General features: G+C 40.0%; 1 protein-coding gene across 4 annotated transcripts in view; it reads right to left on the bottom strand.

The window, feature by feature from the left end:
• Nucleotides 1-2,292: 2,292 nt before the first annotated feature.
• The window catches only part of GPD2 (glycerol-3-phosphate dehydrogenase 2), a 65,087-nt gene continuing 53,754 nt past the window's right edge, over nucleotides 2,293-13,625 (bottom strand). For 3 of the 4 annotated variants that reach the window (XM_009273151.1, XM_009273153.2, XM_009273152.2), the window contains exons 10-17: nucleotides 12,711-12,845; nucleotides 12,289-12,464; nucleotides 11,636-11,767; nucleotides 11,029-11,187; nucleotides 8,348-8,460; nucleotides 8,183-8,261; nucleotides 7,959-8,057; nucleotides 2,293-4,158 (exon numbers count right to left, since the gene is read on the bottom strand). In XM_009273151.1, the coding sequence (XP_009271426.1) occupies nucleotides 4,033-4,158; nucleotides 7,959-8,057; nucleotides 8,183-8,261; nucleotides 8,348-8,460; nucleotides 11,029-11,187; nucleotides 11,636-11,767; nucleotides 12,289-12,464; nucleotides 12,711-12,845 (1,019 nt within the window). In that variant the 3' untranslated portion in view covers nucleotides 2,293-4,032. Of the gene's footprint in view, nucleotides 4,159-7,958; nucleotides 8,058-8,182; nucleotides 8,262-8,347; nucleotides 8,463-11,028; nucleotides 11,188-11,635; nucleotides 11,768-12,288; nucleotides 12,465-12,710; nucleotides 12,846-13,625 lie in introns of those variants that run through there. The other variant, XM_019470444.1, reaches the window with a different exon arrangement.

The raw sequence follows: 13,625 nt of genomic DNA, 5'->3' as shown, positions 1-13,625 counted from the left end.
AAGATGGTTTTCTCTCCTCAACAGATGCAATCAGTTCATATCTGACACGGGAAACACCCAGCTCAGGCATCAACGCTTAAATATTAATGTTGCTATGATATGCCGTATCGTATTTCTAAAACAGGCTGCAGTGCGCAAGTGAACATAAGTTGCAATAAATCTGAATTTTTGAACATTCAGTGGAGAAATCGTGCAAAGCAAGAGAACCCAGCCCCAAAACACTGTTCCAGAAAAACTCCTATTCATTTCAGTTCTGCGTTGAGTAGCAAATTCAGGATCATGACCCAAGGTGATTTTAGTGCTGCAGAATATTTGGGACAAAGATGATTGTAGCAAGTGTTTTCTGACATATTACTCACACACCACAGATTAGATAAAATTCATAATCCTTGTAATTATACTCTGGAGGTATCGGTCCTGTTTATTCCTGTGGGGGATATGCAGAGGGGAGCTGTTCTGGCTGAATGTACACAACCCCTGTATTCAGCACAGCTACACCACAGTTGTGGAATATCCCTATTACAAATGTAAATTAAAACCTATAAAATAATATGGAGATTATAAAAATTGCGTTAAAACTGATAACAGCTTTACTGATTTACTGACAATGAAAATATATAGCATTTTTTCTGTCAGAACATTTATCAACACATGGCAACCCTGGACTAACTTGACATGTAAAATGATCAAAATGGATTATGAAACCTCTTCCATTCATTTCTATTGATTTTAGTTACGATAAAATTCATCAGTGTGCAAAGGAACACTTGCGACTGGCATTTCCTCCCCCCCCCCAAAATCCAGGCCAATTGGCTGGCTGTAATTTTAGCATGAGATGGCAGTGCAGAATACCTTACCCTGCATGTCATCGGCGAACGCACACAGCTCCTACGTCCCGAGAATGCTAAGTGGTGTATTAACTCCTAATTTTCACTTTTAAACTATGAAGTGCTAAATTCTGAGCTAAAATGGGAAAGCATGGACAAAATTATGTTATGTTTACCAAGAAGCATCTATCCGAACATTTTCCCTTTAAAAATAAACTTTTTCAAGGCTAGTCAAAGTTATTTTTGTAACTGCCATAACAAACTGCCAGTGAAGGGACCATTTTTAATCAGTTTTATTGATTCATGCTTTCAGTTCTTACTCAGTTAAAAAACAAGGCACATTAAATACATCCTCTTATTGCTCTATAAATGCATGCGGCTCATTCTGTATATCAAAAGTAATAAATAATGGCAGTAAAACACCAAGACAGTTATAAAAATGACAACCCAGCCTCAAACACAGTATTTAACAGTTCAGTCTAGAACAGTAACCTAACAAAATACCTAAGTGCCACATGTAAAACATGCAGTGTGTATGTATGTACATACATACGTATTTATACACACATTTATAAACACACTGCATGTACACACATGCCCTCCCCCCCAGGCGTGCAGTTTATGCAAAACACAAAATAACTCCCCCATCCAGAAATCCAACTCCCACCTCAAAAAAAAAAAAAAACCAAACCCAAAACAAAACATTGCATTACTGTTTTTCCACCTAGGATCAGAATAATGCAAGACAGTGACATTTTACAATTCTTTCTACAGTACATTCACGTGAAAAAAAAAACCAAAAAAACCCCCCAAAAAAACCCCAAAGCCAACATTCCTGAAAACAAATGTGAGGTGATAAATACTTTAGATTTTTCCCATGTATAGATCTAGCTGGTTTAAGTAACACATGCAATCTTCTCTCGTTACACAAGGTAGTCATACAAGATCTTGCTGTGCCATACAAAAGAGCAGAGAAGCATGACAGTAAAGTGCCTAAGATGCAAAGCAAATTCATATTGGAGGACACAAATATAGCCAAGAAAATCCCAAAGTCACACTCTGTATGCAGTATTACTAAAACAAGAGGACACAGAGTATACTTTGGGTACAAAGCAGAAAATCCTGGCTTTGCAGGTAAACTTTTATTATTATTTCTTAACAGTGCCATTTATAGAGGAGTGGAGGAGAATTTTTCTTTAAACAATACAAAATAGTAGAATCCTAAACCCCTTCCCTCCTTACCTTGCTCACGGAACCAAAATAACCTGTGTATTGTACATTCATTTCCCTCCAGCTCTGCAGTATATGTAAAATCTTTTATCATGTTCTTATTTGAAAGGGGTTTTGGAAATACGAAGCTGTGTCAAACATTACATACCTGACCCGAATATACTGGAACATATTTCAAAAAGAAAAGTTTACAGGACCACAGAAACAAATCCCTTTGTTCATAAAAATATTCTTACGTTGTCAGATGTGTTAACTCCTCATTCACATAGACTGTGCCTCACTAGCACAGGACTCAAAGCAAAAAAGCCATAACCCCTTAACAATATCTGCATTTTGGTACAAGGCCGCATCAAAAACAAATTTAACATGCAAAAACCATCTGAAAGGCATTTTACCCGAGACTGTCTCCTTCCCTCCAGATTTTGCCAATTGTTTGGACTGACAGAAATGTAACCATTTACTGAATTTTAAATAAGGCTTGCCCTTTTTTTTTTTTGTATCTACTTTTTTTAAACACCTGAATTTTTAAATTTTTTTTTAAAGGACTCTGCCTCTCCAGGCAAACACATCATCTGTACTTACTATGCTACATACTAACAGTCCTCAGCATCTCCATTTTGTGTATGTAATCATTTTCCCTTTTAAAACATCAGTAATCTTTGCTGTTCATTCCTGTACTGTTATTTTCCATTAGTGAAAGTGGTGACATCAGTTAAAATGTATCAGATTTCACACAAGTAGAAATTCTGACACCATGGAACTGAAGTTTGTTCTGAGTTGTAAATTGGTGTTTATACTCAAAGAATATAACAAAATGACAAATTCATCAATACACCATTCTTATGTTTCTCCCTTCCTTGTTCTACATTAGGCAGAAATCTTCCATCTGCTCTTGAACCTAGTCAATTTAACAACAGAAAGGCAAATAGCCAGATACAACACTGTTGAAAACAGCTCAAGTGAGTGGTCCTCATTTTTTTTTTTAATTAATCTGCTGAAAAAGAGCCCTTTCACTTTTATAGAAAAAGTTAGTGGAATGCAAAACAAATTTCATTGTTTCACTTTGTGTTTGAGCATTTTTAAATAAACAGTTAAGACTGTTATGCTATCAAAACCTGCCATATTCTATGTATCATCAGTGTTTGTCCAAAACTGGAAACAGTATGAAGCACTTTACAGCATACACCACCACCTGCTAGACAAAGCTATTTATTAAAAGGAAGCTTATTTTTATTAATATGGGAGAAAGGAAAGCTGTCCCCTAGCTTTTAACTAAATTATTAGCTTGGGTGATTAATCAAGATGTCTTGTCGTTTTCCAGCTTCATACTGCTGCTATTTTTGTTTGGCCAAGTATTGGTACCACTGAAATCACAGAGCACTCGAAAGAGCAAAGCCAACCACCTACGGAAGGCTCACGACAGTTCTTCACCGTAATCACTACCTCAGCAAGTGTCAGTTTTGTTCCTTTTGTGATACTATCTCCAACCCAGAACATCGGCTTTCCCTCTCTTGCTCTTTGTTGAAGAGGACAAATCAGCAGCTTTTAAGTACTAAATATGTATTTGCAAAACTCAGTGCAATGCATTTAAAGGCAGGATGCACTTTCTGAGCATCGTTTTCTTTAAAGGTAAAGGTGATATAAAAGTTAATGAACAAGGCAGTATGTGCACGTGTGCTTGTGTGTGCACCCAAATCTTTCTGGACTGTATTCCTGAACTCTTGTTAATAAACTCCTACGTCTAAAGAACACCCAATCCAGAAGGCCACATACTGGAGTATTAAGAGCTGTACAGAAAACCATTAATAATGAAAACAAATGCACCAATGTATTTCTGTAAGAGCTACACCAATAGACAGATACTGGTCATCTTGAACAAGCAAGGACAATCAGGAGCACTGGAATGTTTTTCAGCAGAGAGACGCAGCTACGTGTCTCCGTTAGCTGTAGCTGCGAGCAGACGTTGTGTTTGAACTCACAGTCCACCACCGCTCCGGTCCACCGGAATCACCACCCTCTGATGCAGATTCTCCTCGGCAGTCTTCATGAGCACAGCCAGCCGGCTTCCAGAGACGTAGCCCTTCTGAATAGCACTCATGAGCTTAAGACACAACGGGGAGAGCATCCTGTTAACTCATTTGCAAGACAAAGAACAAAAGGTAGACAGTACAGCCCCTCATGGAAAGGCCTCAGTAAGCAGCCAGAGGGAGAGCAGGGTAACTGCAACCCATACCAGTCCCTGAGCAGACACCACACAAGCCCTCCACCGATACGGCTTGCGGGGCACAGGGCACCAGCAGAGTCATGCAGCTTGGTGCTATTAACTCCTCTGCACAAGAGGCGTACAGACACGGCTGGCTGTCCTGCCCATGGGCCACCAACGGTGGACACTGACACAGTTCCAGTCTAAACAATGGCAGAGTTAATTATTTTGTCCGAGAGCCATCAGCAAGCGTTAATGAATATACAGAACTGATTTTTCCATATATAAAGCAAAACCGCTGTATGGTTTCAAAGACTCACCTCAAAGCTCATTTACATTTCCCAGAAATATCAGTGAAAGTTTTGGCCAGGCATGGGTGGCAGGAAGAGTAGAAGTACCAAATACGATCCACTTGGAAGTAACAGTGCAGGCAACCACCACCACCAGGGGTTTTTCAGTGACATTTAAGAATGTAGGATAACCCATCTCTTTCACAGGCTTTTTTTTTTTTTTTTTTTTTTTTTTTTTTTTTTTTTTTTTTTTTTTTTTTTTTTTTTTTTTTTTTTTTTTTTTTTTTTAAATATCTGAAAGATGTAACTAACAGAAGAACACCGTTCCTGATCTACCACTGACCCTAGACCATACCCTTTTTCATTCATATGACCTTCTTTGTAGAGATAGTGTACTTGACTTCCACAATTCTTTCAAATCCAAATTCCTTTATAGACTTTTAAAACTAATTTGCCTTTAAGTCCTTGAAACTGGACTCAGCTCTATCTTAACGAACACACACTAGTGCTAAGATTTTAGTTAATTCTTTTTTATCCCATGGATAAAGCAAGCATTAGACTTGAAATTACATGCAGTCAGCTTGTCAAAGACTACTATGGAAAGCAATCAGCACTTACAAAATGCAATTTCTTACTCCCATTGAGTGCTAAGAATCCTTCAGATTTCTTCCCCTCTATAGGAAAATCTATTAATTATATCTGCAGCTGGTCCTATGCAAATGTGGCATCAACCCCGTCAAAGCAGGAACAAGTACCCGGGAGGGGAAAGGGACAGAAGGGAACCCCGTGCTTTATAGACCCAGCTGAGGCTAGAAAAACCTCCCTGCGTTTTGAAGGCATTTTGGTTACCCTGTACAGCCCAGAGGCGAGGCAGATGGTGGAGTTGGGAAGGAGAGGACCAGCAGCAGTAAGAGCAGTAGCTACAGCCAACAAGGGAAGTCCACCATCGCTTGGGCTTGGCGTTCTTCCTCGCCTGCCTCCCCTCTTCCAGAGCGATCCCTACACACAGACAGGGAGGCCCTACGAGGAGAGGCATTGCCCTCACACCCATTCACCCTGCTTGACAACACACTCTTCTACCAGTCTTGCATCTGTCTGGTCTGACTATACTGCACGCTCTTAGGGGAAGCAACCGCAAAAAAGATGGCTGATCCTCTGGCACCGCCATGAAAACAAGAATTTCTGGTATGTGGGTCTGTCAGGACCCCAAAGGAAATCTGCTGTTGGGAAAAAAAGCTTCCTCCTGATTTAACATGGTTTTTTTTTTGCTTTTACATACCAAAACTAGTTCCCAAGGTCCCCCTCCTTTCTTCAGCATAAATGACAGCAGCACTAGGCTTCTGTATACAAGTCTTCAGAAAAACAGTCACTGCCATAAGACAGCTCCATGTGCACCTGAACACTGTCAGAGCTCTGCCTCCCTGCCATGGTGGAATGACCTGTTTGTATTAAACGCTGATCAATGCGGTCCACTTTCTCTTTGTGAAACACCTGTAAGCATCGGTGTCTGCCGGGACCAGTTCTCACAAGACCATTGTTTGAGTTACACTGGCAATCTGCAGTTGGCCAAATGAAAGCACTTGGCATTGCTCTGCTCCCCACCTGGAGAGCTACACAGCCACCCTGGTACAACGTGTTCCTATATTCTAATATAAACGTCCACAAATATTTGCACATGGCTTTCCACAAGCATTCTGCGGTAAAATGCAATTACTTGAAAGTTTTCAGAAAGCAAACACAAAAGTATTGGGAACTGACTTAACAGATCCATTAAAAAAAATTAAACAAACATTTAATGTATTTTGTTCCTTCCATGGCAACCTCCTGTTAATTTTATTACCACACTTCCTACTTAGCACTTGGCTACACAGCAGCTCCTTGTGTGCTGTTCTCTGCCTCTACAGGAAGGAGGTGCATAGGCACAAGTGATCATTACCGCAGTGCCAATCACTAGTGTTAAACATTTAGATTGCATTGTGAAATGTATAGGAGAAGCCAGTAGCCATGGAGTTACAGAGTTTTACAAAAGTAACTGTGAAACTATACCAAAACAGTGACTTGCCTTTTATATTTTACAGATACTATGACTTAGGGCAGGCAACCCCTAATGAGACTATTCAGCGCAGTAAAGCGAAAACCCCAGAAAGCCACCAAAAAATCCACAGAAGACATAATTACTAGTCGTTTCAACTTCTTAACCACCATGTATCCAAACCTAAACAATTTATCATTTAACACAGCCCTTACAGTAAATAGTGGTTCCCCCCTACCAATTAAAAGTTTTCACATGCAAAGGGATGTAAGAGGGAGACCCTTTTCAATAGCCAGAAAAACAGCTGTGATTTTCTCTTATGTTTGAATACATAAGCATAAACTCCCAAAGCCATTGTTTCTTCTTTCCCCTCCATGGTTTGTCTGGGTTTTTTTCCCCCCCCTTCCCTCAAGTGCGTTTCAGTTACCCAGCTAAATTGCTGCATTTTAGGCAAATAAATAGTCCTTTTTTCTAATGCTGGACACAACCTGTGAAAATTTTCTGCATTTAGATTCAACAATGCTGCTCTTATCTACAGCTCATCTCGAGAGAGACAATTACCATTTCCTTTGCCTTGATCTTGTTTGTTTAACTTGACACAGTGAAGAAAGGGCTGACATTGACCAAAATCCCCAGCATTAATTTATCTCATGTTCGGCATTCATCATTGCCACCATGCAGGAAAGACATGGCAGTCACTTGAAATACCACACCAAGAAAGACTCTGCAAAAACAAAGCTGGCTGGCAAACTGCATATGCAAGAGGAGCTGGGCAAACAAATGTTTCAGTAGCACCCTTAATTTTATTTTAAAGCCCTGCAAAAAGCAGGTGCATGGGTTGTCAATGTACCGTCTTTCATACAAACTCAGATAATGTTAGCCAATCCAGGAGTTAAAATGGGATTATATGGACAGGATGTGCTTTAACCACAAGCTCATTCTTTAAAATATTCAAAATAGTTTAGAAACTACTAATCACTTAACAGACCCAGATAAACGCCAGTGTGCGTAGCTGTGCCGTATACCTTCCAATGGACAACTGTATCACTTTGAATATATTTAAACAGCATTTCTGTATTAAAAAAGCCGAATTCAGGTCTGTACTGCCCTATACTTTGTAAATTGAACCTGTTCTTTGGATCCCATTGTTTCTGCACATGAAAAAAAAAATCCTTGAATTTCAAAGTTGCTTGAAGATGGCTCTAAGTGTCACTTATCTAGAAATCTGGCAAATAGCATCAACACTACAGCGTTTACCCAAGTAACACGCACCTAGTCTCCAACCCAGCCCTTCAGCAAAGAGGGGAAAAAAAATTAAATACCTATGGCTTTGTTCATTAAAGTTACAGATTCTCTTGTAACAAAGAAACACCTACCTGCAAAAACTCATTGAGCTCAACCTGTCCATTTTTGTTCAGATCCACTTCGTTTAGAATATCATGAAGTGTATTTTCAGCAATTTGCACACTGATGCTCTAGACAAAAAAAAAAAAAAGCACAGAAGTATGTCAACTGGATTGTTCAGCACTATTTCTGCCACACTCTGAAATTTAGATAAGAGGCTTAAAAAGGAAACTAACAGAACACAAGGAAACATTACCTCCAAGACACGCTGCACATCCAGTATAGTAATAAACCCTTTCTTGTCCTTGTCAAACATGTGGAATCGCTTCTTGTACCTGCAAGATAAGGATTATCAGTGGGAAAAACTGCACTCAGAAGAATGACAGGTTCCTAGCAGCATAGGGAACATTACTTCACTTACCTTTCAATATCTGAAGGCGCTAGGCTGATTTCAGAGCTGTCTGTTAATTGATCTGATTTTACTTTGTAGCCCATTTCATAATAGAGAAATTTTTTAGCAGCTTCAAGTTCTTCCTACAACAAAAAAAGAAAAACTGTATATCTGAGGAATAGCAAGTTCTTACACAATTATTTTTAACGTAGTATTTATTAGCTTCTTCCACTTAACTAGAATTTATCTAAAGGTCCAAAAATTAAGCAGATGGTAGCTGAAAAGTATTTAAAAAAATAAGTTAAGCTTAGGCACTTTTTAGTCTTGCAAAGAGATATCAAGTCTAGTAAAGACTTCTAATTACTGTGTAAACGCTTTTAGGACCATACCATGCCTTCAATCACACATGGTATGTCTACCTATTTTGTGAAGAATGGCACTTACAGGTCAGGCCTACAAAATGCCATCTAACTCACAGCTGACATCTTGGTGCAATGTTTCACCTAACTGTCTAAAATCAGAAAAAAAAAAAAAAATCAGGAGGCTCAACACCAGGCAGGTTATTTATGTTTTAAACTAGTTTTCTTGATGGTAGTAAAAATTAATTTATTACCTGAAAGTTCAGTGCAAGGTCTTCCATAGCCAGTTTTTTAATAAGTGATAAACACCTGACATACACGAAGTACTGTAGAACAGAGTTCTTTCTACAGCAATGGGTACACCAAACACGGTTCTAAGAGTGATACAAGCATCTGCCACATGGGCACCAATATTAAATAGTCCACACTGCAGTTAACAAACAGGAGTAAGCATGCTAAGTAATGGCCGCAGTGGCAGTAGAAGATTCCTAGGCACGTACATAGAAGCCACTTCATCTAGCAAAGACTTGTTCGTGAAGGTGTATTAGGAGACCAACTAAACTATACCAGACTACTCTTACATACTTCAATATAAGCACACAGATTAGCTTTAAAGTACCAAACCAACAAAGACTTATTTAATGGTTTTACTATAAGATCTAAATTAAAGAATGCTCTTCTGGATAGGCATTGAATTGTCCCGTCCGTCAAGTTGACATATAGGACATGCAAGATTGCTGTAAAAATGTAGCACTTCAAAATGGCCCAAGACTGGTTACAGAAGAGATGCTCAATAACTCAGGGCAGGGTTTAGCCTCATTTGAAAGAAAAGGAGGCTTTTCCAAAAGAAACCCCAGTGGACATTCAGGGAACGTAGAGACTGCCTTGCTGGCATTAGTGAGCTCACACAAGCCACAGATGGCTTTGTAAGTCTTACAGGTGCATGCAGTACTTGTTAATTTTCCTTCCTGCAGGTTACGGTGAGAATGGGTGCCTAACTCCCCAACTACGGGCTGCTGGAGTTAAGGCTCTCCACACAACCCTAACATCATGATGGTTTCAAATTCTTTGCTTTGCAGGCTTCCCATTTTCTAATCTATTGTTATGGAAGAATTGATGTAGCTTTGTTTAACATGGTAAATTACTATATGAGCAAATCTCATTGGGTAAGGGTGAGACACCTCTAACTTCAGTCAACCACCTCTGATTATGAGGTTGCTCTACATACATGCACACAAGCAACACAGCTCACAACTGTGACATGATGGTATCCCCTTCTTTATGCATTCCTGTGGGGAGGCTTTAGGATCACAACAGGTCCTCTGGCTAGCAGGATTCAAATGAGTTCCTTCCAGAATGTTAATCAAACTTCTAACTGGCTAAAAGGTTTCACGAACAGTCCAAGGGAAACTTCCCACCTCCTCTGGAGTTCAAGAGCTAGGTTCTGTTTGCTTCAGAGTGAAAGAAGTCCCAAACCACGTGTCCCATTTGGGTACAGCACTCCTTGCGCTGCCCTTCCTCCTCCATACCCTGGACAGCATTACAAGCGCAACCTCCAGTATTCTGGGCATTTATCTTTTTATGACAACAGAAAGAAGTGATAATTGGTAACTTACACGATGTGATAGTTCAGAAGGGGCAGGATTCATGTCAGTAAGTGGGATGTCTACATCTAAGCTAGTTATCCAAGGTACTCCTGACAGTTTGTGGAGATCTAAACAGGGCTGTAGGGTGCAATTCAATGCACGCACAGCAGATGCCTTTATTAGGGTAAGTCATCTGACCGAAGTTTGTTTACTACAGACCAGGTATACAGAGACTGGCTTAGATAGATACAGCCTATTATCAACCCTGCAAGTAAAGTGAGATGAGTCCCACACTGTATGTCTGAGCACAGACCCACCGGGGACAAAGGAAGCTAACAATGACCTTAAACATTAATTTAGGCCAGAGAATGGTGCAAACTCAGTATCGTCACTTTTCAAAAGACACAGCAGACAAAAAGGAGTGACACAGATTACAAGATCCTCCTTTTCTGAGGCAGATCTGTTGAAAAGTGTCAGTAAACAAAATATTTGAACAGGCATAGGATAGTAATGCCAAGTCTGCTTTCATTTTTAAAGTTGGGGAGCAACAGGATACAGATCTTCGCTTTCCCCTCCACCCCCCAGCCCATACCAACACATTTGACAGCTATTGTGATAAAAGTCTTTATAATGAAATACACCAAGTGAATCATTCTCTCAGGAAGAAAGCATCACTTGAAGTTTTCTATTCAACTAATTTAGATCGTTAACATGGAAACTACTTAAGAAAAACAAAACAGTTTCAGATGAAAAAAGCCCTTTGTACCTTTTTTTTCTGCTCACTCCAGTTAAGTTCTTTCCCCATTATATCTACGATTCTTGGCAGGGCTTCCTCTGCAGCCTGCACATTCAGAAAGGCCAAGCGAGTACGTCGGGAAATCATATCCACTGCCGTGCGGGCATACTCTTTAACACCATAGACAACCTAGAACAATAAACAAGGGGAAAAAATGCAGATGAGAAAGCAGACAGGCATTGTCGGAAATTATGTTTAGGATCACAAACCGCACTGCTACACAAAATGAACTTTCTGTAACTAGTTCCCACCCAACCAAGAAAAGGGTTTGAAAAGCTCCCTTTTCCTTGGAACATTTTATAAAATGCATCTGGGATCAAATGTGTATATGAAATAAAAAATAGACATTTTATAATTATAAATATTTAATTATATATAAATATATTCATATATGTGTATATAAACATAAAAATAAAGCATGCTCTGGAGAAGGAGAAAAACAAGAACAGAAAAAAAGTCTGGACCTCACCAAAGGAAAAGGCTTATGGAGATGTTTTACAGAGCGAGACAGACCTGCTTGAAAACCTGCTTATCCCAAGAAGAGAATCAAAGAACATTATGTAGTTTTCCCACATACCTCAGCTTCAATATAAGGAAATTCAGATACAAGACGTTTTCCAACAATAGGCCATCTCTTTCCTGTCACTTGGGCTATTTTGGCCACCTCAAAAGCCTTGTCACCGTATGTCGAAGCTAGATGCTGAGCCACCTGTGGAGTTGAAAACAAATTCAATATGCTTTTGAAAGCACATCAAATACACACACGTTCTTCTTGTCAATTCTCTTATCACCAATAACAAATAGACTGAAGAGGGTATTAGGTTTTGATTGTGTGGGAGGAAACTACTTGGGTTGTGAATGGGTTAGACCAGCACTGACACCACTACGTATGTATCAATGTAACCGTGACTAATGATGCTCCAACTCTTCTGCTACACTGTGATCACATCTGAAGTATAGATTTTGTTGATCTCAAAGGAAGACAGACCCTAGCACGTCATAACATTTTAAAGCAGGAAACAGTCAAGATTAGGAGGAAGGGAAAAGGGAAGAAAGGAAGAACAATTACTAGAATTTATTTTTGTTAAAACTATCTTTGCCCCAGCCAGATAATAAGCTCTTATCAGGCTCAACAGATCTTTGCAGAAGTTACGCTGGCATTAGATTTAGTGGGAAAACAAAACCCTCCAACACAGAAACATCAGAGCATCAACAGAAACCATGACTCACCTCACTTTCAAGTCCATAGTCTTGGACCAACCTAATGTAGAGAGTGGGACTCCAGTCCTCAGCCCCTTGTAGCTGCAGTCCAATGGTCTTACTGGAACCTGCCTTCAGATCATGTGCCTGAACAGCTGCATCAACGGTGTCCTGCGCCATGGCACGGTAGGTTGTCCACTTCCCACCTGTAACCACACATTTACTTCTTTACTTGGGGAAAGCAAGCAGAATACCAAGTTGGTATGTACTATATATATTTTATATATCACATTATTCTTACTAGACTTGCTCCAATGAGCCAGTCATGCTACCACTGACAGATCTTCACCTAGTTACAGGAACATGAAGGATTATCCTGTAACAAGAAAAATTTTGAATAAAATACACTGGGGAAGCCCAACAAAGCTATACTTTAAGAGAACTTCCAGTACCTGCTATCGTGACAAGGCCGCTATCGCTAATGGTAACTACGTGATTCCGGGATATCGACTGCGTATCTTTGGAGTTGGGGTCTGTGACCAGAGGACGAATGCCGCTCCACGCTGCCAACACGTCTCCTCTTCTCACTGTCCAGAACCAAAGATCAGCCAAAGTCAGCCAGGAACTGATGGGTATTTATCTCATATCCCTCCCATGGTCTTTGTGGCATTGCCGCCGAGTAGATACTTGCTGTGAAACAAGGACTGCACAACACCATGCTTGTTAGTTGAGCAACTCAAAAAGCTGGAGAAGATTCTCCAAAGTAATGGAATAAGCTGGGCTACAGAATTAAAAACAGCACTGCCCTGACCGGTATCAATAATATTGCCTAGCCCCCTCCCCTCCCCCCCCCCCCAAAAAAAAAACCCCAAAAACCAAAACAGAGACAGAGAGGTCCATTTTTCACACTGGTTAAAACTCCAACAGAATAGAAATATCCAGGGAACTGATCAACCAAGAGAGATTCAACTGTCAAACTCACCGATCAGCTCAAAAAAACCCCAAACCCTACCAAAACCAAACTCGCCCCCCAGCACCAAGTCTTCTCCTTGTTTACTTGTGCTGACAGGACAGTCCTTACACTCATGTGGAACAAACTTTATTTTGGTTTCTAAAATGTAATGTAACATTTGCTTTTAGGACTTCAAAGATGTTTCTCTAGCTTGTAGGTTATTTTTCCAAGTTTTCCTCTTGACAAGTGATCTTTATCCACAGCCTTTATCAGAAGTGCAGTTACACCTATGCACAAGGAGAAAATTTATTGGCAAGGCTGTGGTTGGCTGTAGCACATAGAATCACAGAATAGTTTGGGTTGGAAGGGACCTTTAAAGGTCATCTAGTCCAACCCCCCTGCCGTGGGCAGGGAC

Source organism: Aptenodytes forsteri, unplaced genomic scaffold (assembly GCF_000699145.1).
Source record: "Aptenodytes forsteri isolate BGI_AS27 unplaced genomic scaffold, ASM69914v1 Scaffold174, whole genome shotgun sequence".
In the NCBI taxonomy this organism is placed as follows: Eukaryota; Metazoa; Chordata; class Aves; order Sphenisciformes; family Spheniscidae; genus Aptenodytes; species Aptenodytes forsteri.
Note: the sequence above shows the minus strand (reverse complement) of the source record. Positions and strands in the feature narration are given on the sequence as shown.